The sequence below is a fragment of the Lineus longissimus genome, chromosome 3 (genome assembly GCF_910592395.1).
Source record: "Lineus longissimus chromosome 3, tnLinLong1.2, whole genome shotgun sequence".
Classification (NCBI taxonomy): Eukaryota; Metazoa; Nemertea; class Pilidiophora; order Heteronemertea; family Lineidae; genus Lineus; species Lineus longissimus.
In genome coordinates this window covers 15,872,723-15,900,680 of record NC_088310.1, presented here as the reverse complement: position 1 = coordinate 15,900,680, position 27,958 = coordinate 15,872,723, and the positions used below count along the sequence as shown (strand labels likewise).

Below are 27,958 nucleotides of genomic sequence, written 5' to 3'. Positions count from 1 at the left end.
GTGAACATTTCAGGAAGAAGAAAGTCAGCCCTTCAACTGAAGATATCAGAGAGAAAGTTGAACAAGACAAACAAAAGAATGCTCCTGGACAGACATGCGATATAAAATAATGTGTCTTTTTCTTTGAAGTGCTGCCTGTTCTTGCGAAAAGGCATCCACAAGTCTTGCACGAAACACCTTGCACAGTTTCATTTCTCTCACACCTTAAGTGTGTTTTTTCCTTTTAGGATAGGTTATTTTGTAACAAATATTTCACTATCTGTAGCATTGACAAAAAATCACTGTCATATATATGTAGCAGCATAGGTAGTGTTCGGTCGATACGTACATGCCTTATGCACCGATTCTACTTAAGTGGTGTGTCGGTCTTACGCCGGAGTGTGTTATTTTTGCATCCTGAATTTCGCAGCCACGGCAAACCGCGGCGGTTTCCCGCTCAATAGTGCAATCGGTCCTTTGATATCGTAAACGTATAGATGGATATCTGATGACGTCAAGGCGAATTCGTAAATACCATGCGCGCACAATCTCGTATCTCTTCAACATGGTTTTGACAAACCGTCCTCCTGTTGATACATGTACATTACATATATTTCTCTCGATAACATAAGGTTGCTTAACCGATGATGACTGTTATTGTGACAAAATTTTATCCAAGTTTGTTCTATCATATCATCCAAGTCACGATCTCCAAGCCAGTATCGAAGTGAAACCAAAAACGATCGCGCGACGTTGATATTGTTACGTCACACCATCCTCTTTTGAAAGTCATATGCGCACGCAAACACGGAGAATTTTATAGCCATTTTGCAAACAAAGATATCCATCTATACATGTATTTCCGCGAGCTGGACTCTACAGACAGGCCTACTAATTAAAGTGAATAAGTTGGGCAAGAAACATAGCTCAAAATCTGTGTGTTGTGTTGATGGCCATTGTCAAATTTAACACAGTTAAATGACTCATTTCGACCACGATCCTTTTATTAGTCCAGGGCCCGGTTTCTCAAAGAATCTTAAGTATTTGTCTTAAGTCATAATATTTTGACTAAGCCAAGTCAAAAACTTAAGTACGAATCTCAAAGCATCTTAAGACGAACTTAGCTAAGTTTTCCCAAAATGACTTAAGTCAGGTGAAACGTGCTGAGCCGGCCGTTTCAGCCAGCCTCCGATAGTTCCACTAAGACTTCGGGAGTTTCCGTGAGATTACGAATATTCCCGAGTACGTTTCCAAGGAACTCTTCAGCTGGTCGGCAATGAAGGAGGTCGGATTGTGAATGCCACATCGCGACCACGTGGGAAATGGGCATGGCGGGAGAGGCACATTGATCTTCGTTTCTGATGCTCGGCGGTGCGGATGATAATGACCCATAATGATGAAATTTTCCAAGGAATTACTAGTATTTTGTAACTATGGTGCTCTCATTATTGAAACTTACCACCGAATGTACATGTATATAGCCGATAAGACAATAAATGCGCCACACCCACACCCCCTCTTACAATCAAGCGCTATTAGTATTTACTCCTTTGCTGTCCAAATCCCCTGGGCCCAAGCGGCCCAAGTATATCAATTACGTTCCGAAAGGAGCCCATCACATTATAAGGACGAAGATGAAGATTAAGGATGTACGGAAATACGGGCGGCGACTACCGACAGTTAGAACGGAATTGGTACCATATCATTACTGTTGTGTATGTAGGCTAGGCCAAGCAACATTACGCCCGAGAAAAATGGAGGTAAACATGGAAGTGCATGAAGTCAAGCGGGTAAGAGCAACAAATTGGTCATCCCAGGAGGAGGCCATGCTAATGGAGGCTGTTCGCCTACGTGAGAGGCACTGCATTGGACGTTTCAGTGGGATAGGGGACATTGGGACGGGCTGCGTGTCAAAGGCTTCCAAGAGGGCCGCCTGGGAGGCCGTTGCCGAGGATGTGAGGTGTGTTCTTCAAGTTTAATCGTTCCCTGTTGTCTGCTTTAGTCTTCTCGTCGACACACGGCTGGTTGACCAATAAATCAATAAGTTATTCATGCCTGGCATAGTACAAATATTACAACTTGACTGGGGGTGATGTTCCCCGGGCAAACTTTGTGCTAAAAATTTGTGCCCGTGGTGCACGGACTCAATGTTGTTGTGTCGTCTGCTTCACCATGCATGCATGCGATGCGATGCATGGTAGACACTCACAATCCGACTGAAAAACTTCCCTAAATGCACTCGCCTTACCCCGAAATTTGTGTGTCCCCAAGTTCAAATTTCGCCACGCCTTAAACAGACACGATACTGCCTATTTTTGCTGTGAAATCGAACAGAATCGCACATCATTTCCGAAAGAAAACAAACATTAATTTTGAGATCGTTTGGAGGTGTGGTTGGGAGGTGTGACGATTTCAGCCAATAGAAGGAAATCAGGTCACCATTAGCATGTATTATGTAGATAAGCGCAGCTGCTGTGTGACTCAGCGTTTGGGGAATCCCCTATGTGTTTACCTACTAATTGGTCACAGCCGTAGAAAAGATTTCAGATATGAAATAAGAACAATAAAAACATGAGTTTTGATAACAATCAATCAATATAATGATAAAATAATATTTCTCTCACTGTAAAGTGTAAATATTAATACAGTTAAAGATTTATGACAAGTGCATCAATGCTTTAGACTAGAGTTGACAAGATCAATGACAATGCCATCATCATATCTGTTTATCAACATTTTAGAAATGGGGACTATTTAGGCAGGAGCAAAGTGCCAAAAAGTTTAAATTGGTCATCTTGATCTTAAGTACAGTACCTCTCTATTATTCAGGGCACCCTTAGGACTGGCAAGTGCTGTCCTTACTTGAGAGGTGCCTGATTAAAAAGGTCAAATGTAATGGAAACAACCACTTTGATATTTTTAAAATGTCAATGGCAATGCACTTTTTGTTGTGTGATGTTACTTTTAGCATCATTCTTACATCTTAGTTCAAATTTGAACTTGAACTGTTTCGAAATATCATTTTACGTACAGCGCTGCAGGAGTAGTGGTGCGCACAAGTGCAGAATGTGAAAAAAAGTACAAGAATATAAAGCATGGAGGTAAGTCATTTTACCATTCTCACAAAAAATGATTATGTATCAGGGGCCGGTTGCACAAAAGAAAAAAATAGTTAAAAATCACTGTTAGTTTATCTAGGCGTTAACTTAACTCCAAAAAATTAATTTGGGTTGCAAGAAAGAAAATTATTTAAAAGTAGCGTTAAGTTAACGCTAACTTTAACTGACCTCCTAACCCCAAGATAAATCCCTATTTTGGAGTTAGTTGAAACAAAATGGTGGACAATCAGGCCCTGTTTGTGGCTTTCCAGCCATTTTTTCAATCTCCACGGCATTTTAGAGAAAGAATCAACCACTTGGAGTTCTTCAATGACAAAAAACTTTTTAAAAGATAGCATTTTTGCAGAGAAACCATTGTTTTGATAGTTGAAATGCTCAGGGAGGACATTGAAAGTGCGACCAACAGAAGCCATGCAATTTCGCCTGAGGTGCAAGTCTTGATTGCTCTCCGTTATTTTGCATCTGGAGCTTTCTTTGAAGTTATTGGGGACACTTTCGGTGTAGACAAAGCTAGTGTAAGTCGTGTGGTGCACAGGGTGGCTGGCCTGTTAGATGCTGCACGGGACGATTTTATTGTGTGGCCCCAGTCGGTTGAGGAGAGGCGTCGGTCCTTGTGGCCACTCCAAAGGAACTAACCATTAGAGCAATTTCATCCCATTTGTTTTTTTTCATTTTGTTTGTCACATCTGACGAAAACCTGGATCGTAAGATCCCAAGTTCATTTATAACAACGTCGACTAAAACTTCCGCTTCTGAGTGTGAAAAATTAGGTTTTCTCTCCCTTTTTGTCTTTTGAGATGAGACAATACCACAATTGATTTTTTAAGCCTTTTAGCAGTTAAATTGTCAATGTTTGACCGCGACGCATCAAAGAACGCGTCAAGTAGTGAAACTGAAATTCGGATATGATATACGGGTTAGTCTTGCGAGTAACTGGTGCGATGGAAATTGGTGATTGACCACGGAAATTTTTTTATAATCGACAAATTAGACAGACTTTGATATTTCCAATGTTTTCAGCCAACTGGCAGAAAAAACTCAAAACACGCCCCCTATTACCCAATTAGCAAAATTCGAAATTAATTTTTTCATCAAATAATTTCTTTATATCTGTAGACTTGCCACAGCAAATATTTTTTCAATACCTCTCCAAATATGTACTTGAGAGTAAAAAACATGCACTCGTCTAATTGATAGGCCTCGACCCTCCAACCTATGAATATTCATTAGTGGTCTTGTCTCAATGAAGGTACATTTCAGGGGTTAACATTTTGAGATTTTTTTCAAACTAATGTAGATGACATCCCACAACTCTCCAACAAAGGAAAGTCATATCTGGACATTTTTGGAGAAATGAGAGACATTTCAAAGAGTGGTACAACTGTGCCAAAGCGACGAAAGAGGACAAAATCGACAAAAAGTCATGATTTTGCAGCCAACAGCACCAAATTCAAAGACCTGCCCTGGCCAGAATAAGCAAGCTATGGAGCTGAAAATTTAGGATGTGATTTAGGAATATCTTTGCTGCTTAGGGCACAACTTTCAGAATCAAGGCCTAAGTAGTTTCAAAGAAATTACAAAATGAATGGCAACACAACAAGACTTGTAAAAATGAAACCGAACTTAGACCGGGGTTAGGTTGACTCTTATTTGGGTCAAATTAAGTTTTTTTCTCATTATTTTAGCTTGTTTTGACCTTAAATCATCAGCAATACAATATTCTAAATGAATTAGAGTGATTTGAGCACATTCAAATTTTTCACTATATTGACCCAAAATGTAGTGTAAATAGAGACAATACCACAATTGATTTTTTAAGCCTTTTAGCAGTTAAATTGTCAATGTTTGACCGCGACGCATCAAAGAACGCGTCAAGTAGTGAAACTGAAATTCGGATATGATATACGGGTTAGTCTTGCGAGTAACTGGTGCGATGGAAATTGGTGATTGACCACGGAAATTTTTTTATAATCGACAAATTAGACAGACTTTGATATTTCCAATGTTTTCAGCCAACTGGCAGAAAAAACTCAAAACACGCCCCCTATTACCCAATTAGCAAAATTCGTAATTAATTTTTTCATCAAATAATTTCTTTATATCTGTAGACTTGCCACAGCAAATATTTTTTCAATACCTCTCCAAATATGTACTTGAGAGTAAAAAACATGCACTCGTCTAATTGATAGGCCTCGACCCTCCAACCTATGAATATTCATTAGTGGTCTTGTCTCAGATGAATGATTCTCTATGGAGGCAGCCATCTTGCATGTCTTGCTTTCAATATGAGGACCAAATGCATTATGGGAAATGTCCCTAGCAACTAACATTGATTTACTTAAAAGTAGCGTTAGTTAACATTGGGCCTAACATTGATTTGTGAAACTCAATTTTAGCGTTATGTTAGCTAACGCTAAGTTAGGGACTTTAACATAAAAAGATAAACTAACATACTTTTATCACCATAACTTTTGTGAAACCGGCCCCAGAAGTCAAGAGTTCAGTTCACGCAGCTGTAGGGTTAAGACTTCAGTAGAAAGCACCAACATTTTGCAAAAAGTCAGATAAGGCCCTGTTCCAATACCAGTAAAGAGAAAGGTAAAAGTGAAGGCCTACTAACCATGCTAACTATCAATACCACATGAAAACATTTTGACAATAATAGAATCCTTATCAAGGCCTGCATGTAGGCATACCCTTACGAAAATACTTGCATTTATGTAATTGGTCATTTAGTTTATCTATTAGTTTGCAAAATATCTTAGGAATGTAGGAGGTTGATATGATTAAAATGATCAGGACTGTATTGCATTTAATAGCTGAAATAAATAAGTTGTTTTCATTCATTTTCAGCACGGGCAAAAATGGACGAAATGCGTCATCCAGCCACTGGTGGTGGGGGACGTCCACCACCACCAACTGATGCTGAAGAGGCCTACTACACCATGAGAGAAGGTGATCCGAGCATCAAGGGCCTTATTAGTGGGTTCGACTCTGAGATAGGTACATGCATGTATTAGGTTGATTTGATAAGATTAGGGAGGTTGAGATCAGTCACTTATCACGGAAACTTATACGTACATCCAGATGCATATGTACACAAATTTTGTCCTCTTTCTACAGTTTTACACGATAAGTGTCCGCGATAAGTCGTTATTCTCAACCTCCCTTATTTGGACATGCCAGAAAACATACAGTAGGCCCCCCCAATCTAAATTCCCCAACAAATTGTTCACATCACACATCAAGATAAAAGGCACAGCGACTCATTTCACTGAATAGTAAACGTCAGCTGAGCGGAATTAAGCGATCTAAAAAAATCATTTTAGATTGATATAACATAGCAACTTTTGACAGTTTTAATCATGGCAAAACTAATGTCATGTATTGATGTTGAACCATATTTCTACACATCTTTAACTACTTTCAGCATGGACAGCAGTGACGCAAGATGAACACAAGAATGTCGTGTTTGACCTCCGACTACCATTACAATCAGCTGATGCTGAGACTTCTGCAGGAGGAATTGCAGCTGTTCTTCCTAGCTCTACTATAACTAGTATGTCCTCCAAGCCTTCAGCAGCCCTAGGAAGTGCCCCTCTTGAACCAAGGTCCACATGCAAGAGGGTAGCAGGATCAGCTATTTTAGCTGCCCCAGCACTAACATTGACAAGAACATGAACAAGGCAGAACTTGCCAATCTGCTTAAAGCCTCGGTCAAGCCACCAAAGCCGAAAAGATCTAAGGAAGACCTTGAAAATCTTTCCTACGAGGTCATGCAAGAGGAGAAGTTGGCAGCACAGCAGCAACAAAAGTTGATTGACTGTCAGATAGCTCTTGTTGGCCTTAAAACTGATTACATCAAGCTAAAAATGGCCAAACTGCATAAGGATTAAATCTGCAGTCAATCAAGTTTTCATGCCCCTAAGGCAGACGTTACATAGAGCTTCACGCTTCACTCCTCACGCCTCATGCTTTACGGTTCACCCGTGAACCGAAGAATTAACAAGGTATTTCAATGAGCCCTGTTAGTTAGGCCCTCACTATGACTATGGGCCCAGTTGCTCAATCAGTGTTAGGTTAACACCAACGTTAGGGCTAATGCTGGCTTTAAAATCTCACTAATGTAAGACTAGAGTTATCAATTAAAATGGTATTATATTAAGGATTACTGTTAAAATTTCCAAGTCGATGATATTCAACTGCTACATAAGTGAGATTTTAAATCAAGCATTAGCACTTAAGTTGTTGTTAACCTAATGCTGACTGTGCAACCGGGCCCTGATCTGTCAGACATTCTATCAAAAACATCCAAATTTGCCACAAAAAGTCACAAACATCAAACATGCCAAACAGTACAAGATCTATGAACCAAAGTTTTGAATACTATTTTTCGTACCTATAAAAGGCATAGATTCACATAGCACACGGATTTTGCCCCTAACACATGTATTCTTTTAAATGCAATTTTATGGCCAACTCACTTAGGTTTCCTCTTAAAATATCATAAAAAAAACCTTGCATGCTTGCACAATCAGAAATGAAAGAAGGTATCACGCAAATGATCTCTTACAACCCTTCCAGTTACAGTATCGTCATCAATGGGATCAAGGTTATATTGATTCTCCAAAAGTGGCTCCATCACATCCTGCCGCTTCAGTTCAATGTTGTTGAGGATTACACAGCAGACTATCACTTTACAGGCCTGTTCTGGGACCAGCCGAATTTCATCGTGCAAGCAATGGAACCGCCTCTTTAAAATGCCAAAGGCCTGCTCAACTCGTGTTCTGGTTCGTGCTTGGGCGGCATTATATCTGGCTTCTTCAGGTGTTGGATTCCGATAAGGTGTCATCAGGTACGGTTCAAGTGCATAACCTTTGTCTCCCAAAAGGAATCCATCATGTGGAGCTGAAATTGTAAATACAATATTGTAAATGTAATAATTTTTTTCAAAATGAATGAATTTTATACTAATTTATTGAATATGAGAATATCAATGTTTTTTTGTCATTTTATACATAACATGGGGTTTCTCGTTTATATATTATATATTTTTCAAATAAGCATGATACTGTTGATCCAGTAGTATGCCTATGTGATAATTTCTTTTCTACTACATGTATGTTAGTTATAAATGTTGATAAAGTTCCAATTAAATTATTTATCTATCTATTAAATTACTTGTTTTTAGTGGGTATCACACATGTCTGAATTACCTTGGTTAGCAAGTTCTCGGCCAATGGACAACACCTTGAATATTCGACTGTCGTGAACACTTCCCGGCCATTTGGCTACAAGGTTTGTGGCAATGCGATCAGCATCACATATCATCTGCAATACCAAAAAGTGGAAATTGAAATATTATTTCTGGGTTTCTGCCGGGGGGGGGGGGGGCAACTGCCAAGATTGTCCGAAAAACAGCCAAAATTTGCTCTTTCGACCAGGAATTTGGGCTTTGGTTCCCCCTCTTGAATTTTTTTCTGGCAGAAACACTGTACTTTCAAAATTTTTCATACTTAGCAATGATTTTAATTCATACTATGCCAGGAATCAGGATATTCATATTTCAGATGGACATGCAATCTCTTAAACTAGATCAGGCCTCCAATGAGCCAGGCTTTGAAAGTGAACCTGATCTCGTTCCAAGATGACTAAATGAATGAAACGGCCAGGGGCCATTGTGCTCACCGTATACATCTTTTAGTAGGCAGGATCATGCTTAGTTTAGAGGTGAATATGGCGAACACAATCAGGCATGAAGACTTTTTTTAGATGTGTATTGATGTCAAGTAATAAGACAGGGCAGTATATATAAGTTTATGATCCAACCAATAATTGTCTATGACATCAACAAGATCAATATCGTGTGATTGCTAAGAGTCCCTGCAATAAAAAATTCATCGAAAAAAAGTCATTAGTAAGCGAGATATTGCACGTCCTACTTTTTCAGTTTTGACCCCCTGGTGGCCAAATCAAGAATCAGATCAGGCCAAAATTCGGTGTCAGAGATTATCTGATGTAGGGGGTTACATGTACCAACTTTCAAGTTCATAGCTTCAGCAGTTAAGAAACGTGCCATAGTTACACTCTAATGGCCAATTTACGCCATTTGACCTCTGTGACCTAGAAAAGGAGGTCAAATCCAAAAATCGTAGGACATGTGGTGTATCATTGCTAGAAGTCCCTGCCATAAAAATTTTATCGAAAACAATTCACTCAAATAAGCAAGATATTGCACTTCTTACTTTTTCCATTATGGCCCCCTGGTGGCCGAATAAAGAATCAGATCAGGCCAAAATTCGGCATCAAATGTTTTCTGATGTAGGGGGTTATATGCACCAAGTTTCAAGTTCATAGCTTTAGTGGTTAAGAAACGTGCCATAGTTTACACTCTAACGGCCAATTTACGCCATATGACCTCTGTGACCTTGAAAAGTAGGTCAAATTGAAAACCCGTAAGACATGTGATGTATTCTTCCTAAGAGTACCTACCATAAAAATTTTATCGAAAACAAGTCACTTATAAGTGAGATATCACACTTTTTAGATATCAGAGTTGAAAATCAGATCAAACTGAAATTCAGCACCAGAGGCTATGTGATATAGGGGGTTATATGTACTAAGTTTCAAGTACATAGCTTTAGTGGTTAAGAAACGTGCCATAGTTTACACTCCCTACGGCCATTTACGCCATATGACCTCTGTGAACTTGAAAAGTATGTCAAATTAAAAACCCGTATGATATAAGATGTATATTTGCTATGAGAACCTACAACACAAGTTTCATCGAAAACAAGTCACTAATAAGCGAGATATCACACTTTTTAGATATCGACATTTGGCCCCCTGGTGGCCAAGTTGAGAGTCAGATCGGACTGAAATTCAGTGTCAGAGGTCACCTGACCTAGGGGGTGCTGTGTACAAAGTTTCAAGTTCATAGCCCTAGCGGTTAAGAAACGTGCCACTGTTTTTGAAATAGGATACGACGACGGACGACGGACGACGGACGACGGACGACGGACACTGCGGTATTACATAGACTCCCCTACGGTGAGCCAAAAAGCCAGCCAGCCGGTCATCTGGTAATAAATGCAATGCATGTTTATTGTACTTTGGTGTAGGCCTACAGACATTATGTGCACATTTCGTTACTAGGCAGGGCTACCAACTGACCTTTGAAAGTGTTCTATTCACACATGCTTACCTAAACATTGATGCTGTGAATGGATTTGCGACAGACATAAACATCCTCAAATTGAGATGGGGCTTGAATCTTTATCTGTGTGCAGTCCAAAGCACCGATTACGTTAGGGAAACCTAAAATCAAAGTGGAAGAACCATTAGGCAACACACAAACTGACCTGTATTAACTAACTTTATCATTCCCCGACTGCGCCCCGCCCTGGTCGGGCAGGCGGTATTTGCACCACGCCACCACGGGTATGGCTGGCGGGAGTGGACAAATATCTGAATTAAGGGTCGGGATAAATCAGATTTATACCACGACTATATTCATAATAGTAGACAGCCAATCAGACCCCCGCATTTCATGAATTATGGTGACCATTAAATCTGAATTATACCACGACATAAATGAATCAACCCACGACTATAATCGTTTTAGACCCACGACTATATTCGTAATAGCAGACAGCCAATCAGAACCCCGCATTTCATGAATTAGGGTGACCATTAAATCTAACATTCTAACATCCGGCGTACATAAATAGCACTTCCGGCGTCCATATATCGCACTTCCGGCGTCCATATATCGCACTTCCGGCGTCCATAAATCGCACTTCCGTCCATAAATTCGGCTCTCTGATTGGCTGTCTGCTATTACGAATATAGTCGTGGGTCTAAAACGATTATAGTCGTGGGTTGATTCATTTATGTCGTGGTATAATTCAGATTTAATGGTCACCATAATTCATGAAATGCGGGGGTCTGATTGGCTGTCTACTATTATGAATATAGTCGTGGTATAAATCTGATTTATCCCGACCCTTAATTCAGATATTTGTCCACTCCCGCCAGCCATACACGGGCACCACGCGACCACCACGCCACCACGCGAACAGGCGGAGCGATCATAATGACGATATCAAAACAGACCATCGGACCACAGACACTTGAGAGTTGTGGTTACACCTACCAATTATAGATGGCATGTTGGTATACTGCGTTGTTGCCTGACGGGATTTACGAGTATTTATTATTCACAATGTGATCTTATTTCTGTTCCTGAAAAGTTGTTTTCAGTGTATTTTCTCCTTGAAATCGATCACTTCAGGTACTATTACTGTGCATACCTAGCTAAATTAGTGTCTAGTTTCGTCTCTGATGACATTTATTTCGTAAAAATCGCTGTTTTTTTCTAAAAAGGTGTTTTTGTGGTCATTTTGGCTGTTTATTTCGAGGGTACGGTAGGAGGTCATCGTTCACTCGATAACTCTTTTTAAAATGAAATAAAAGCGTCTTAAGATACATGATATGAATTGATATTAATATTCGTTAAGTGGGATTGTCGGTGGACGTTCATTGGTGAACAGTTGTGCTGGAATTACGAAAATATATCGATATCGTTGAGAGTTCATTCATTAGGGGCCTGCTCTCAATTTTCCTTACAACGCCTCTAGCACTGGGCAATTGCCACCATCTTGAAAAGCAGTGCCGCGGATGGCTATCGCATCGCCACTACGCATGAGAACACGATGGCTGCCCTGCGCTGCATTGATAGTTCGTAATAAATTCACATAAAAACACACCAGAAGATCTCCGATTTTATTTACAAAGATCATATTTTGTTATTTATTGATAAAACAAGCCATTTACCACAGCAGGTGACACATATTAGGCCTGAATAAGACTTTAGAATTTGAAGTGGTGGTGACGATGCCGATATCCAAGATGGCGGAATTATACCAGTGGTCAAATCTCATCTATTTTGGGTAATTGCATCATTATTTCTTTTTGTGATTGGTGATTTGTAAAATTGAGAATGATTGAAAAATCAGTATTTTTTCACCCAAAGGCATGAGTGAACATTTGATAAGTTTATTGTGATTTAATTGGTAATTTGGTCGACATTTTGACAATTATATTTAGCAATATTTCGATAAATGCGGACCTGCTTCTTCCTCTTTTCGCAGTGACGGTGTTTCGATAACTCAGGTCAGTTTCACGGCAAAAATAAGTGGTAGTTTTGAAATTCGAATGTGCATTTATTGATGTAACGATAAAGTACATTTCCGAGAATAATTAGTGAAAGTTTCAGTAGGTGTCGATTTTTGTAAAGTAGTGTATAGGCGATGGATTGGCTCAGCCATGTGCTCGTCGTGTCAGCGGGGCGCAAGCCGTCATGGGATGGGGGATGTACACTACTACAATGCACGTGATTGATGGTTGAACATTCATTCTCGTTGACAGTGTATTATTGAAATATTTGATTGTGATGATGGTGTATTGTACTAGGCCTTGCATGCTCCCAACGTGTGGCATATTTCACATTGATACTACCAGTATCAATTACAAAAAAATAGATTGTGAGTAACAATAGGCCTACAAACAATGCTACATGTCATGAGGGTGGGAAGGGGGGGGGGGGTAACTGTCTCGACGTCCCGTTAGGAAAAAAGGCTTATCCCGTTTCCCAATACGCAATTTTAGCCGAATCGTGACGCAAAACACGGCTTGTCTCGAATCCCGCTAAAATAAGGGTGTCTATCCCGAATCCCGACAGTTATTTTCGGCCCATCCCAGTGTCCCGAAAATACCCGTTCTCCCCCTCATACATAGTAGACCATATTGTCACATTGATGTTTTCTTTCATTACAGTTAGACTTCGAGATCTACATTTTCGACAAAGGCCTGGTGTAATATTATTACGTACTTGATGAAGGTAATATTAATTTCTTCAAATTTGAAGCATGACGTTAATGGAGTACCAGCACAACTTCATTGACTGCTACGTGGCGCTGGTGGAAACTAAGGTATTGCATCGCTCATATCACTTGAAAAAAACATTTACCCTAGTTACGACCAAAGCTGCTTAGCAGAGGGCGATACCTCATCAGGAGCGCCACAATCATATCAATTATCATTGGTGTGAAAGCATTTGTATGAAGTTTTTCAGTTCTCAATGTGTTCGAAACCTTAATTGTGAATTTGTGCACTTCGAATTCAAATTTACGTCACTACGTTAGTTTGACATCCATTGATGTCACGGTAATTTCACTGTTATGCTGTGCTGCTTTCAGGTTTAATGACACGAATGAGTACAAGTACATTACATTTTTCGACGAAGGCCTTCTGTAATTTCATACGCTTCTTACGGTTAGTATTGATTCATAATTTCTAGTAAAAAAGTTAATTTTGAAAGTGAAAAATATGTTACAATACAATAGACCTGCAAATACCATATACGCAAGTTTTGAACAAATATCACACATATTCCCCAGTTGACTTGTGATGATATTGATAATGGTGGTGGTGGTGTTATCATGTACATGGCTTCTAACGTAGTAAATGTTTTCTTTTCAGCAACATTCAATAGATTTATTTACTGTATTATCATTTCGACCAAGGCGAATTCGACACTTCAATTACACAAGGTTAGTAACTTTTGTTCACAAAATCCAAATGGAGGCAAATACAGAACAATCAAACTTAGTCATTCCAGTCAGTTACTGAAGCACAGTGAAAACTGTCGGGAGCAGTGCAACTGATGGCATGTCAAACTTCCAGTGACTGTCCCTGTCCATATATTTCAAGACAGTACAAATCTTGTAATCATTTTGTTTATGCAATGTACGTTATTATGTATCATTTCAGCACAATCAAACTTAGTCATTCCAGTCAGTTACTGAAGCACAGCGAAAACTGTCTGAATTAGTGCTGCTGGTGGCATGTAATTACTCTACTACCACTACCAGTGACAGTCAATGTCCAAATATTTTCAAGTGTGCGAAATTAGTACTCGTCTACTTCTTAGTGTTATTTGAATGCAATGTATGTTATAAAAATATTTTTTCAACACTATATCAACATTCTCATTCCTGTCAGTTTCTGAAAATCAGCTAAAGCAATCGCTACCAATGCAGCTGATAACAGCAATTCTTTTTGTTCCCAATGCCCATCCATGACAATATATTTCACGCATGTGACAATCATGTAATCATCCTGTTTTTTGTGTTCTATTCATGCAATAAATAAATTCAGTATTTTCAAATCATTGGTGCTACAAAACTATTCTCATTATAGATTATTCATATTTTATAAAATGCTGTCATGTCAAATTTTGTGTCCTATAAATCATAATGAAGTCGGCATTTTATATACAACTTTTGTACTCCTCCTAAATGAACATACAAATCTTGTTTTATGTACTTTTGTTCACCCTCAGTTAAGTTGACTTCAATGGTTTTTTTACTCTATTAAGTGGACACGAAGTGCGTTAAGTTGCCAAAGGCTGGTCCACTTTATACGGTCGAGACATAACGCTTTAAAATGCCTTAATCAATGGAGATACAGCGTCCTGGAAAGTGTCCCCATAACCATGGTAAGTGTCCCCTCTATCCCAATATACAACGGGCACTGTCCAGTGGCGGTCTCTGCAGGTTTGCCCTATATCGAGGACTTCCCGGGAGTGACGAAGTTACGCTTTTTTTCCTGTGTCATGAGCCGAGTGCCTGGACCGAAGTAAAACAATAGAGATGGCCTAGAATCAGGAGTAGGTCACATTCCATCGATTTCGCGCACTTTTCAATGGTGATGAGTGTTAGCAGTCGTGTATTTCATGAGTTCTTCGTAAAAGCATTTTATTGGAATTACAGTGGATATTATCATCAAAACAGCACAGGTTTGTAATCGTTTATAATAAAGTTTTCTATTAAGGAATCTTACAATGCAGGCCTACATTTTTGGATTTGAAGTCCTCTATGAAATCCGGTCTACTTTTTCACTTCAACATCAACATAAGGATAGGCTACTCGGGCCTTTTTCATCAGGTCCTTTCTTCTCCCATGGTTCAGATTCGATGGTTCAGACAATTAGGTCGATCAGTAGATATCTTCGGTTACAAGCTTTTCATTTTAACACCCCGTCGTCATACGCAGTGATTGGGAAGAGAGCAAAACAAATTTCTTGGTTCACAAATAAATATCGCTACCACTTAGATATAAAAATCATTCCACACAATGACAGTCTCTCCGTGGCCCTTGTGCAAGTGAGCGTAGGGTAGAGTGGCCACTGATGCCTCATCTTTAGAAAATCCTTGTAGTGTTTTTGACAGATATACATTGGATTTATCTTTCGAACATTGACATAATAACACTTTAAGCCGGAGATCTAGCCGCCAAGCTAATGATCAGTTTCTTTTGTGAGAGATAATCAAAATGAACAAACGATGTTAAAACGAACAGTGTGTCCAGATAACCTGCACTTAGGGCCCTCCCAATAATATTTCCTCATACCCCATCTTAGAAAATCTTTGAGGTGTTTTTTGACAAATTGTATTATTTTCCTTTCGTTACGTGGACATTTAACCCTTTAAGCACTGTGATCAAGATGCCAAGCGACTGATCACTTTCTTTCGTGAGAGAGAATTAGTATATATCTTCAAAAATGAACTAACGCAGTAAAAACGTAAATACAGTGTGGCCACACAACCTGCACCTGAATATAGGGCTTTTTCACTGATATTGCCTCATACCCCATCTTAAAAAATATTTGTAGGCCTAGTATTTTCCTTTTGTAACGCTGACATTTAACCCTTTGATGCACGGAAATCTAACCGCCGTGCGAATGACTAGTTTCATCCATGAGAGAGAGAGTCTTATCAAAAATGAAATAACGCGGTAAAAGTGTACAGTTTGTACACCTAACGTGCATCAGTATAAGGAGTATTACGTTGACACCGATGTTTTTCTACCTGCATGCATGCATGTACCAAAAGATGTCATATCTTTGAGTTTCATGACACCCTATTATTGGGTCGAGTGTGGAAGAAAATGATGGGTGAGGGTCCGTGCGTCCACAGAACGTGCCTCCCCCTGACCCTTTGTTTTACATACAGCGAAAAAGCTGTATGTAACATCCTAAGGAAGGGCTCTCTGTTGACCTCGAGTTTTTCTCATTAGGGCTCAGGTAAAAAATGCGTTCGTGTATTTTTTGACCCTGTACATCTTTATTTCGTTACGTATCCTACATTGTATAAGGACTGATATCTCAATTGACGTCCTGACTCGGTCAAAACGGACAGCGCGTGAACATGGCGTACATCTGTATAAAGGTTATTTGGTCTTCATTTCCATCTTTGACGTCAAGTACTACTCATGAGCATGAGCGCTGTATGACCGTGGGCCTGGGTCCACGCAGCCAGCAAAATTGCAATATACATACTTAGGTAATTTTCCTACGTTACGGTGACATTGTGAAAGAAAAACATTCCGGTTAACTCGGTAAAAAAGTACAGTACATTTTTGTACACCTAACACATACATGTATATGGCTTTTCGCTGATCTTGAGGTTTTCCACATGTCTTATCGGAGATCTAGCCGCCAAGCGAATGATCAGTTTCTTTTGTGAGAGATAATCAAAATAAACAAACGATGTTAAAACGAACAGTGTGTCCAGATAACCTGCACTTAGGGCCCTCCCAATAATATTTCCTCATACCCCATCTTAGAAAATCTTTGAGGTGTTTTTTGACAAATTGTATTATTTTCCCTTCGTTACGTGGACATTTAACCCTTTAAGCACTGAGATCAAGATGCCAAGCGTCTGATCACTTTCTTTTATGAGTGAGAATTAGTATATTTCTTTCTTTTATGAGTGAGAATTAGTATATTTCTTCAAAATGAACTAACGCGGTAAAAACGTACAGTGAGGCCACACAACCTGTACCCGAACATAGGGCTTTTTCACTGATATTTCCTCATACCCCATCTTAAAAAATATTTGTAGGCCTAGTATTTTCCTTTTGTAACGCTGACATTTAACCCTTTGATGCACGGAAACCTAACCGCCGTGCGAATGATTAGTTTCATCCATGAGAGAGAGAGTCTTATCAAAAATGAAATAACGCGGTAAAAGTGTACAGTTTGTACACCTAACGTGCATCAGTATAAGGAGTATTACGTTGACACCGATGTTTTTCAACCTGCATGCATGCATGTACCAAAAGATGTCATATCTTTGAGTTTCATGACACCCTATTATTGGGTCGAGTGTGGAAGAAAATGATGGGTGAGGGTCCGTGCGTCCACAGAACGTGCCTACCCCTGACCCTTTGTTTTACATACAGCGAAAAAGCTGTATGTAACATCCTAAGGAAGGGCTCTCTGCTCACCTCGAGTTTTTCTCATTAGGCCTCAGGTAAAAAATGTGTTCGTGTATTTTTTGACCCTGTACATCTTCATTTCGTTGCGTATCCTACATTGTATAAGGACTGATATCTCAATTGACGTCCTGACTCGGTCAAAACGGACAGCGCGTGAACATAGCGTACATCTGTATAAAGGTTATTTGGTCTTCATATCCATCTTTGACGTCAAGTACTACTCATGAGCATGAGCGCTGTATGACCGTGGGCCTGGGTCCACGCAGCCAGCAAAATTGCAATATACATACTTAGGTAATTTTCCTACGTTACGGTGACATTGTGAAAGAAAAACATTCCTGTTAACTCGGTAAAAATGTGCAGTACATTTATGTATATGGCTTTTCGCTGATCTTGAGGTTTTCCACAATATGTCTTATCGGAGATCTAGCCGCCAAGCGAATGATCAGTTTCTTTTGTGAGAGATAATCAAAATGAACAAACGATGTTAAAACGAACAGTGTGTCCAGATAACCTGCACTTAGGGCCCTCCCAATAATATTTCCTCATACCCCATCTTAGAAAATCTTTGAGGTGTTTTTTGACAAATGTATTATTTTCCCATCGTTACGTGGACATTTAACCCTTCAAGCACGGAGATCTAGATGCCAAGCGAATTATTAGTTTCTTTCGTGAGAGAGAATTAGTATATATCTTCAAAAATGAACTAACACGGTAAAAACGTACAGTGTGGCCACACAACCTGCACCCGAATATAGGGCTTTTTCACTGATATTTCCTCATACCCCATCTTAAAAAATATTTGTAGGCCTAGTATTTTCCTTTTGTAACGCTGACATTTAACCCTTTGATGCACGGAAATCTAACCGCCGTGCGAATGACTAGTTTCATCCATGAGAGAGAGAGTCTTATCAAAAATGAACTAACGCGGTAAAAGTGTACAGTTTGTACACCTAACGTGCATCAGTATTAAGAGTATTACGTTGACACCGATGTTTTTCAACCTGCATGCATGCATGTACCAAAAGATGTCATATCTTTGAGTTTCATGACACCCTATTATAGGGTCGAGTGTGGAAGAAAATGATGAGTGAGGGTCCGTGCGTCCACAGAAGTTGCCTCCCCCTGACCCTATCCTACGTTGTATAAGGACTGATATCTCAGTTTGACGTCCTATTAAACTCGGTCAAAACGGACAGCGCGTAAACATAGCGTACATCTGTATAAAGGTTATTTAGTCTTCATATCCATCTTTGACTTCAAGTACTACTCATGAGCATGAGCGCTGTATGACCGTGGGCCTGGGTCCACGCAGCCAGCAAAATTGCAATATATATACTTAGGTAATTTTCCTACGTTACGGTGCTATTGTGAAAGAAAAACATTCCGGTAAACTTGGTAAAAAAGTACAGTACATTTATGTACACCTAACACATATATGGCTTTTCGCTGATCTTGAGGTTTTCCACATGTCTTGTCTTTCTTTGACCTAATTGTAGTGACAAACATAAATTCAGGAATGTGGTCAGACCCTGGTGAGAGATGGGTCTGTCCACGAAAATTACGTCTCTGTCCCAACTGAGATTATTTTTAATTTTTTTTAAATGCAGGTTATTTTTCCTATGATGCGGTGAAACGAACAGTGTGTACCCCTAACGATCATCCGCATAGAGCCCCACATTGGCCTGAGGTTAAAAAACGTCTACCGACTTTCTTTTGCTATGATATGTCGTTCCTGTGAATTCAAGCATCATTCGTAGGCAAAATCTGTCATACATAATTCATTGCACTTGTATCATTCGCAGTTGATCAAGTTGTATGAAGGTATATGACGGGCGATTACATAATAAGCTGTCACCCCTTGTATTTCCCTGTACAATTGCAAAAGTAGCCAACGCAACTATATAGCATGAGCAAGCAAAATTGCGTACGAAGAAAACGTTTTTTTAATGCTAAATCACCGGCGTTTGAAGGGTTTTGCGAGGTTTACAACATCGAGCTTAAGTCAAAATGTACTCTCATCTTTCGTTAACTTGACTAAACTGTACTTAGGCAGGCTACTAATGTAAACTCAAAGATGATATAAGGCCCTCCCTGGCTGGTAGAGGGGCAATCAAGAGAATTAACCTCCCCTATGGCCACCTAACCCAAAAACGCGATGTATAGGCCTAATGTTTTGACTGGTTTTCCCACGTTACCTGACTTGAAAGAGACATTGTGCAGGTTAACAACGTGCAGTGTGTACACATAACGCACGTCTGTACAAAGAGTTTTAGTAGGTCTGTCTCATAACAGAACGTAAGGGACGGACGGGAACCAAAATCAACGTCCATGGACGCGTAGTTGGATTAATCTAATAGGCCTTCACATGTCACGTGGAGTACGTTTGCGTTCCAAGTTCTGAATGGAGGCCGGCCATATAACAATGATCTTTGCACTGAATAATTGCATTCAATGGCAATAGACCGCCCATATGGGAAGGTTCATGTAATTTCCTTTATTATGCGTCTAGCCTTATCCCTGTGGTGACATGATTAGACACGCATTGAAAATGGTCAATAAAATATCATTCCTTTGTCCGAAATTGAATTGATTATTGATAACATTTAATTGCCATGGTTTGTGTTGGCCAGCAGTCGCTTGGCCTCACGCTACTTTCACCATGGAGAGAATTAGGATGTTTTTGTTCGCTGCTCCGCCGCCCATACCACCGCCACCAGTTTTGCTTACACCAGCATTTCATAATTTAGAAGTGCGTCCGCCTCCGTTGCCTCCAAGACTTGATGAAGTTCTCACCAATCAACCAAATGGTCCATACGGTGGTAACGACGTCTTTACCAGGATTAGAAACCACCAGATGGACTTTTGGTATCTAGCAGGTGAGACAGTGGCCTCTTTCCAGCACCTCGTAGAGGACATTACGCCCCTTCTGAAAAACAGGCCAGGACGGTACCGAGATCATTTGCTGTCGGTGGAGAACCGTTTGCTCCTTTTTTTCTATTGGATCAAGAAATATCCGGACATTGTTGCGATGAGTGCAATGTTTGATATCAGCAAGCAATCTGTTTGCAGGGAACTTTATTTTATGACAGATGTTTTGTGGACTTATTTTCAAGACGGTATAACATGGCCGACCGATGAAGAGTGGGAACAACTGCGGGGCAACTGGGATACTATTCCAGATGCTGTTGGGGCGATAGATGGAACGGTACATGCAATCGAGATCCCAGAAACTGAGGATCCCCACCTGTTCTACAGTGGCCATGTCCACACTTGTATCAGCACTCAGGTCATTATCGACAATTGTGGAATGAGTTGTGCTCCCCTTGAAAAATCGGTATATGGAAGTGGCCCCTTTGTTACTGTGCTATTGTTGTGTGGGGTGCGGGTGCGTTTGTGGAGGGGGGGTATACGATACATGTACTAACTCAGCAATTTCTCTTGCAACGACTTCTCTTATCCTTTGTCGGAGTTGTTTTGCGGTTCGCTTAGCGTATAATGCCCTTGTGCGTTTCGGCAAACAGTTGACATTTTGCCGGATGTGGCCTAGAATGCGAACATAATTATTTCTATGTCGCTGGTACCCTTCCCGGAGAAGGGCCATCTCCTCCATGCCAACAAGCACTCTATCACACATGACTGTTCGTTCACTTCGACAACACTGTACTAAAAACCGCGCTAAAACTAGACCCATATCATAGTCATAACTTGTTACTGTTACTCAGCCACAGTCCAACAATGGGCCGGTTTCTTTTGCATAGTAACTGCTTAGATAATAAAAAGACACTCAATTTGGTTAATACGAGCCAACCAGGCTTTTATCAATAATTGACCGCTTGTCTATAACAAGGCCTATTCGGTAACATCGGTAACATCGATTTCCCTTCATTGACAGTTAACCAACGCACGTTGTCAAAAAGCTATTGTATGTATAGGTGGGCGTTCCTAATGTGCTTTGGTGACCACCAATCAGAAGAAGGACCTTACATATGTATTCATCACAGCAGCGCAGCCCTGGTGGTAATGCTCTTGTAACCAATAGCATCAAAGTTAACAAGCACGGTACGTTGAATTAGGTACTTCTTAGGTTCCCGTCTGTCCCTAACGTTCTATCATGAGACAGACCTAGTAGGTCTGTCTCATGATAGAACGTTAGGGACAGACGGGAACCTAAGAAGTACCTAATTCAACGTACCATGCTTGTTAACTTTGATGCTATTGGTTACACGAGCATTACCACCAGGGCTGCGCTGCTGTGATGAATACATATGTAAGGTCCTTCTTCTGATTGGTGGTCATCAAAGCACACTAGGAACGCCCACCTATACATACAATAGCTTTTTGACAACCAGCGTTGGTTAACTGTCAATGAAGGGAAATCGATGTTACCGATGTTACCGAATAGGCCTTGTTATAGACAAGCGATAAATTATTGATAAAAGCCTGGTTGGCTCGTATTAACCAAATTGAGTGCCTTTTTATTATCTAAGCAGTTACTATGCAAAAGAAACCGGTCCATTGTTGGACAGTGGCTGAGTAACAGTAACAAGTTATGACTATGATATGGGTCTAGTTTTAGCGCGATTTTTAGTACAGTGTTGTCGAAGTGAACGAACAGTCATGTGTGATAGAGTGCTTGTTCGCATGGAGGAGATGGCCCTTCTCCGGGAAGGGTACCAGCGACATAGAAATAATTATGTTCGCATTCTAGGCCACATCCGGCAAAATGTCAACCGTTTGCCGGAACGCACAAGGGCATTATACGCTAGGCGAACCGCAAAACAACTCCGACGAAGGATAAGAGAAGTTATTGCAAGATAAATTGCTGAGTTAGTACATGTATCGTATCCCCCCCCCCCCCCCCCCTCCACAAATGCACCCGCACCCCACACAACAGTAGCACAGTAACAAAGGGGCCACTTCCATATACCGATTATTCAAGGGGAGCACAACTCATTCCACAATTGTCGATAATGACCTGAGTGCTGATACAATATTTGTGGACATGGCCACTGTAGAACAGGTGGGGATCCTCAGTCTCTGGGATCTCGATTGCGTGTACCGTTCCATCTATCGCCCCAACAGCATCTGGAAGAGTATCCCAGTTGCCCCGCAGTTGTTCCCACTCTTCATCGGTCGGCCATGTTATACCGTCTTGAAAATAAGTCCACAAAACATCTGTCATAAAATAAAGTTCCCTGCAAACAGATTGCTTGCTGATATCAAACATTGCACTCATCGCAGCAATGTCCGGATATTTCTTGATCCAATAGAAAAAAAGTAGTGAACGGTTCTCCACCGACAGCAAATGATCTCGGTACCGTCCTGGCCTGTTTTCCAGAAGGGGAGTAATGTCCTCTACGAGGTGCTGGAAAGAGGCCACTGTCTCACCTGATAGACACCAAAAGTCCATCTGGTGGTTTATAAATCTGGTAAAGACGTCGTTACCACCGTATGGACCATTTGGTTGATTGGTGAGAACTTCATCAAGTCTTTGAGGCAACGGAGGCGGACGCACTTCTAAATTATGAAATGCTGGTGTAAGCAAAACTGGTGGCGGTGGTATGGGCGGTGGTATGGGCGGTGGTATGGGCGGTGGTATGGGCGGCGGAGCAGCGAACAAAATCATCCTAATTCTCTCCATGATGAAAGTAGCGTGAGGCCAAGCGACTGCTGGCCAACACAAACCATGGCAATTAAATGTTATCAATAATCAATTCAATTTCGGACAAAGGAATGATATTTTATTGACCATTTTCAATGCGTGTCTAATCATGTCACCACAGGGATAAAGCTAGATGCATGATAAAGGAAAATTACATGAACCTTCCCATATGGGCGGTCTATTGCCATTGAATGCAATTATCCAGTGCAAAGATCATTGTTACATGGCCGGCCTCCATTCAGAACTTGGAACGCAAACGTGCTCCACGTGACATGTGAAGGCCTATTAGATTAATCCTACTACGCGTCCATGGACGTTGATTTTGGTTCCCGTCCGTCCCTAACGTTCTATAATGAGACAGACCTACTGGGACTTCGAACATGTTCAACTAGAAATAAGGAAAATAACGTTAAAACGGTTTTGAACATATCATATCACATCATATTCATATATCACCATGGTTCGCACCAGGAAGGTATACAGAATACCGGAGTTCCATGGTGTCCCCCTGGTGTCCCCATGGCAGAGTGAGGCCGTCTCCAAGAAATAAATTGAATTGTAGAAACCCGTTAAAGCATTTTCCACTGCATCTTGAACATGAATTCGATTGGTTTCATAGGAAAGAAGTCAACTTATATTGTATTTCTTTTCTTCAGAATCAGGAAACAGACAGCAAGATGAGTCAAATTTGGACGATATGCTTCGTATCTCCGTACACATTCATCGTTGCACTTGAGTATTGTGCAAATAGGGACTTCGATGTGGAGGATTGCATCATAGACAGAATGGATGCCATAAGGTGCTATTGCCTTCAAGAATGTGTCGAGGTCATAGAACACCTTATATACAAGGTTGGAGAATTTTTTGTTAGAGTTGTGAAGGAATGACGATATTCAGGTAGGTGTTAAGATGAAATGACCCCCCATCCCCCATCTTTAAGTATTCCAAACAATAATTTACAACAGGTCGACACATTTCTCTTCTGGGAGCATGTGAAAAGCATTGAAACCATGACTCTGATACAAACTAAAAAATGCAAAAAACGCCTGAACACTACACATCTACATGAAGGCACGGGGTATCTTGGAAAGTAATCAACTAAAACCGACGGTAAGCATGATCGGTTGTCTCTTTTGATAATGTTCGAGTAATATAATCAATATTATAATGCGTGTAATAAAGATTTTCTATGAAGGGGTACAATCATTCTGGTATACCCAATGATCATTCCACAATTTACCTCAGATCTGACTAGTCTAGAAAATTGTCCGGTATTAGGATATTTTCGCGAGTAGATCATGCTCGCGTACATATTCTGCCACTCACTTTGATCAGAGGCTACATCGAAATTATATGCCTGCACAGGAATGTGCTAAATGCACTCCACATCTGATGAGCGACGCTGAAGCCCAACTTATTGACTGGTTCAGTGCATTGGTCAGCGTTTCAACAATGTACTATAAGTGACGAACGAATGTTGTTGGTGAAGGTATATATCTAACTCTCAATGAAAGTAATCCGCCACCTCTCCACTTGTTTTGTGATAGAAAGAAGTGATGTCATTTCGGCCACAGGCTCGCCCAGAATCATAAAACTAATTTGTGGGAATGGAAATCCTCCAATGTAATATTTGATGTAAAGAATCTGAGTAGGTTTTGCCTGATTTATCTGCATTGAAATGGAAAGCCATTCAAGGCAACAAAATCCATCGAAATTCAGCGTGTATGATGACTTTTTTTGGAAGCATGGCGTTTTAAATTCATTCAAAATTATCGATGGGGAAACTTTTTATGCTAAATCTAAGCATTTAGTACTTGCAGGTTATTTATCAATATTTACTGTTGCATTTACCACTTTTTCTGAGGGAAAATCGTGGAATAATATTGCAATTTTGCAGCGTTTGAACAATGTATTCAGTGACCAAATGTAGGCATATCCGACTCTCAAAGAAAGTAATCAACTTCGTCACCTCTACCCTCTTCATTGTGCAACTGGGAGTTGCATAAAAGCAGTGGCAGCATTGTACTCAGCAAGTTCGGCCATAATGTTCATATATTCGCAGTTGAAACTGCCTGTGCTTTCAATTTATTTGCTGTCGTCTGCTGACAACTTTGGTAACCATAGTGGACGGTGATTTGTTCACACTGTCCGAATCTCCACACTGATCACTCTAGTATCAATGTTGCGCCATGAAAAGAGGCTTTCTCCCAATGCGAAAGACCCAGGATGAACGGTGGCAAATTTTGTTTTCGTACGGCGCAAATACAGTTTCGGTTGGGATATTGTGTAACAGAGTTCAACTTCACTAAGAGGAGATATTACATTGATAATTATGACAATTATCTAAATATGAAATGTGAATGTTCTGTTTTTTTGTTGCAGGCCCTACACGAAAAGCTTACGAGGGCTCATTAACCTGTGGTCGGCAGCTGCATTCGTCTTTTCACTAGTGACCTGGACAGCAAGGTTTCCAAGATTCGAATACGTGAGAATACCCTCCTGGATAACGCTAAAATTACGGGAACTAGGAACAGTTTGCGCTCCATATAGCCCAAAACGATGTGGACATACCATTTACGAATTGACTAAATTGATATCATAGGAGGGTTTTTAAAACCGAAAAAGAATAATGATAATCTTAGTATGTCACTTTGTAATCAACACGTTTATAAATCATTGTGATGGAAAGCCATCCAAATTCAGTTCATAATGTCGATTACAAAACCGAAAGGGGCCTGATAAAAAGCTATGCAGGCTCGCCCAGAATCATAAAACTAATTTGTGGGAATGGAAATCCTCCAATGTAATATTTGATGTAAAGAATCTGAATAGGTTTTGCCTGATTTATCTGCATTGAAATGGAAAGCCATTCAAGGCAATAGAATCCATCGAAATTCAGCGTGTATGATGACTTTTTTGGAAGCACGGCGTTTTAAATTCATTCAAAATTATTGATGGGGAAACTATTTATAATAAATCTAAGCATTTAGTACTTGGAGGTTATTTATCAATATTTACTGTTGCATTTACCACTTTTTTTGAGGGAAAATCAGTCAAGTTAAATGTTTGTTTTAAACACTAGCGCTAATGTCACTCTGTGTTAACTTTGATTGTGTTACTAGGCATGTTAAAACCGATGTACATGGACAAGATTTAAGACAATTCTTGCATTTTAAATGCAGCAGAACCTCTCTATTAACGGGTTCCTGGGACTGACACTTGCTGTCTCTATAGAGAGGTGTCCCATTACAGTTGTTCAGGCTACAGTCTAATCCTAACCTGACGAATCCATCAAGTTATTCAGGGTGCACCCGACAACACTCAAGGCTTTTTTTACTTCCCTTGTACATGTTGTATCAGGTCCCAAAACTAATGTTAGAATGTTACTGGTATATAACATCCATCGTTTAGTGCTTTAGTAAAGATAGTCTGCCATCCCATCAAATATAGATATTTGCAAGGAATTTTTCCTGAACCGAGGAATGTGATATTCCCAAAGCCGACATCTTAAATGTTTATCATTTTTGTAGGACTCGAGAAAATACAGATTTTGCGTGTAGTCGTGTATATTGAGGCAGTGCAATTAATTCAGATATTTTCCACTCTGTATGGTTTATTTCTCGAGCAAAATCGTTTTTTCGTGAACTCATGATATATCGTCGTACATGTATATCGTTGAGGTGCGGGGATTCGCATTGGTCGTGTGTTAATGGGTTATATAGACAGAGCCAGTGTAAAATTGACCACAAAGGCAGTAGGAACAGTCCTTTAGTTTTTTTGTATTGCACGGAGAGGGAATCCATTTGTCGTAAATTAGTCGTCTTTTGCTAGCAGGTTTATTATCTAGAGTATGCTGGGATAAGTTCACTGTAAGGGCATACTTTTAGCATTGCTTTGATGACATAGAAAAGCAGTAAATCTGTAACTAGAGATCCTTCCCAACTTGAAGGTGCGGGGCGCATTTGACATGTTTGATAGGAACAAAGAGGCATTGAGATTTATCACACAGGATCATCTGCCATTTAATGCACCCTTAAAATAACCGGGACTCTTTTGTATTAGATCTCGATCAGGGGCATTTATAATCCAAATCTTTATCGGCCTACTGAAGAGAACTGTTTACAAACCGACCAAACATGTCAAAAAGCTTGCCAATATCCTGGTGACCTCTGAACCAGTGATCGGCCAGGTGAGGTCTCGAGCACTCTGGCTTTCAAGACGAGACATTTGCCGAATTCGTCTGGAACTTCGGGTAGAATACCATGCAGTTGACTGAATTCAATATTACGAAGGCACAGAAGGATCATTCGAAATTCAAAATGTATGGTTTAAACATTGGTCTAGTACATTTTTTAATGTAGTGTTTGAGGTTTTCCAAAAAATTGCTAACTTTCATATTGACGTCAACTGTTAAATTTTTATACACGAGAATAAATTCATTGGATAAACAATGTATTTGTATTCATGTTTTACTTATTTAGGTAAGTGTACACATGTGTGATGTTTTAGTACTTCCATTCTCGCGGTCCCCGTCATTAGTTCAAAATTTGGCGGGTTTGCCTGATTCATGCCATCGTGGTCTTCCTCACTGGACAGTGCGACGAATATTGCGACCTTGCGGGCATGAGGATCGAAGCAACCTGTGGTAATGTAGAAGAAGTGGAGTTTGGATAGACCCACAACTCCTGCATTGTCACAATTTCCTGGTCCAACATAGTTTTCTGTACTGCCGGAACCTCATATCCTTGTAGCCTGATGGGCTGGTCAATGATAAAGCCGAGACATGGGCCACAACCTGTCTTTCGAACGGCATTTATGTGATGGTCTTTCATGCAGCTGATGACATGATCACA

General features: G+C 40.2%; 1 protein-coding gene and 2 long non-coding RNA genes across 8 annotated transcripts in view; all 3 read left to right on the top strand.

Moving 5' to 3' along the window:
• The window catches only part of LOC135484027 (uncharacterized), a 54,723-nt gene extending 46,878 nt beyond the window's left edge, over nucleotides 1-7,845 (top strand). The window contains exons 23-25 of one of the 3 annotated variants that reach the window (XR_010446412.1): nucleotides 14-3,080; nucleotides 5,952-6,101; nucleotides 6,529-7,845. Coding sequence is in view for 1 of the 3 variants with exons in the window: in XM_064765056.1 (XP_064621126.1) it covers nucleotides 14-110 (97 nt within the window). In the remaining 2 variants the exon portion in view is untranslated. Of the gene's footprint in view, nucleotides 1-13; nucleotides 6,161-6,528 lie in introns of those variants that run through there. The other 2 variants (XR_010446411.1, XM_064765056.1) reach the window with 2 other exon arrangements.
• Nucleotides 7,846-12,097: 4,252 nt separating this feature from the next.
• On the top strand, nucleotides 12,098-14,454 carry LOC135484026 (uncharacterized). 4 transcript variants are annotated; one of them, XR_010446409.1, is made up of 5 exons: nucleotides 12,098-12,272; nucleotides 12,936-13,090; nucleotides 13,358-13,433; nucleotides 13,641-13,711; nucleotides 13,932-14,454. It is a non-coding gene; the product is annotated as an uncharacterized LOC135484026 (long non-coding RNA). The 4 variants fall into 4 exon arrangements; XR_010446407.1 differs by having other exon boundaries at nucleotides 12,099-12,272; nucleotides 13,641-14,454; XR_010446410.1 differs by having other exon boundaries at nucleotides 12,100-12,272; nucleotides 12,936-12,999; nucleotides 13,641-14,454.
• Nucleotides 14,455-14,872: 418 nt separating this feature from the next.
• Nucleotides 14,873-27,529, top strand: LOC135484978 (uncharacterized). Its single transcript, XR_010446501.1, has 3 exons — nucleotides 14,873-14,958; nucleotides 23,762-24,002; nucleotides 25,488-27,529. It is a non-coding gene; the product is annotated as an uncharacterized LOC135484978 (long non-coding RNA).
• Nucleotides 27,530-27,958: the final 429 nt, after the last annotated feature.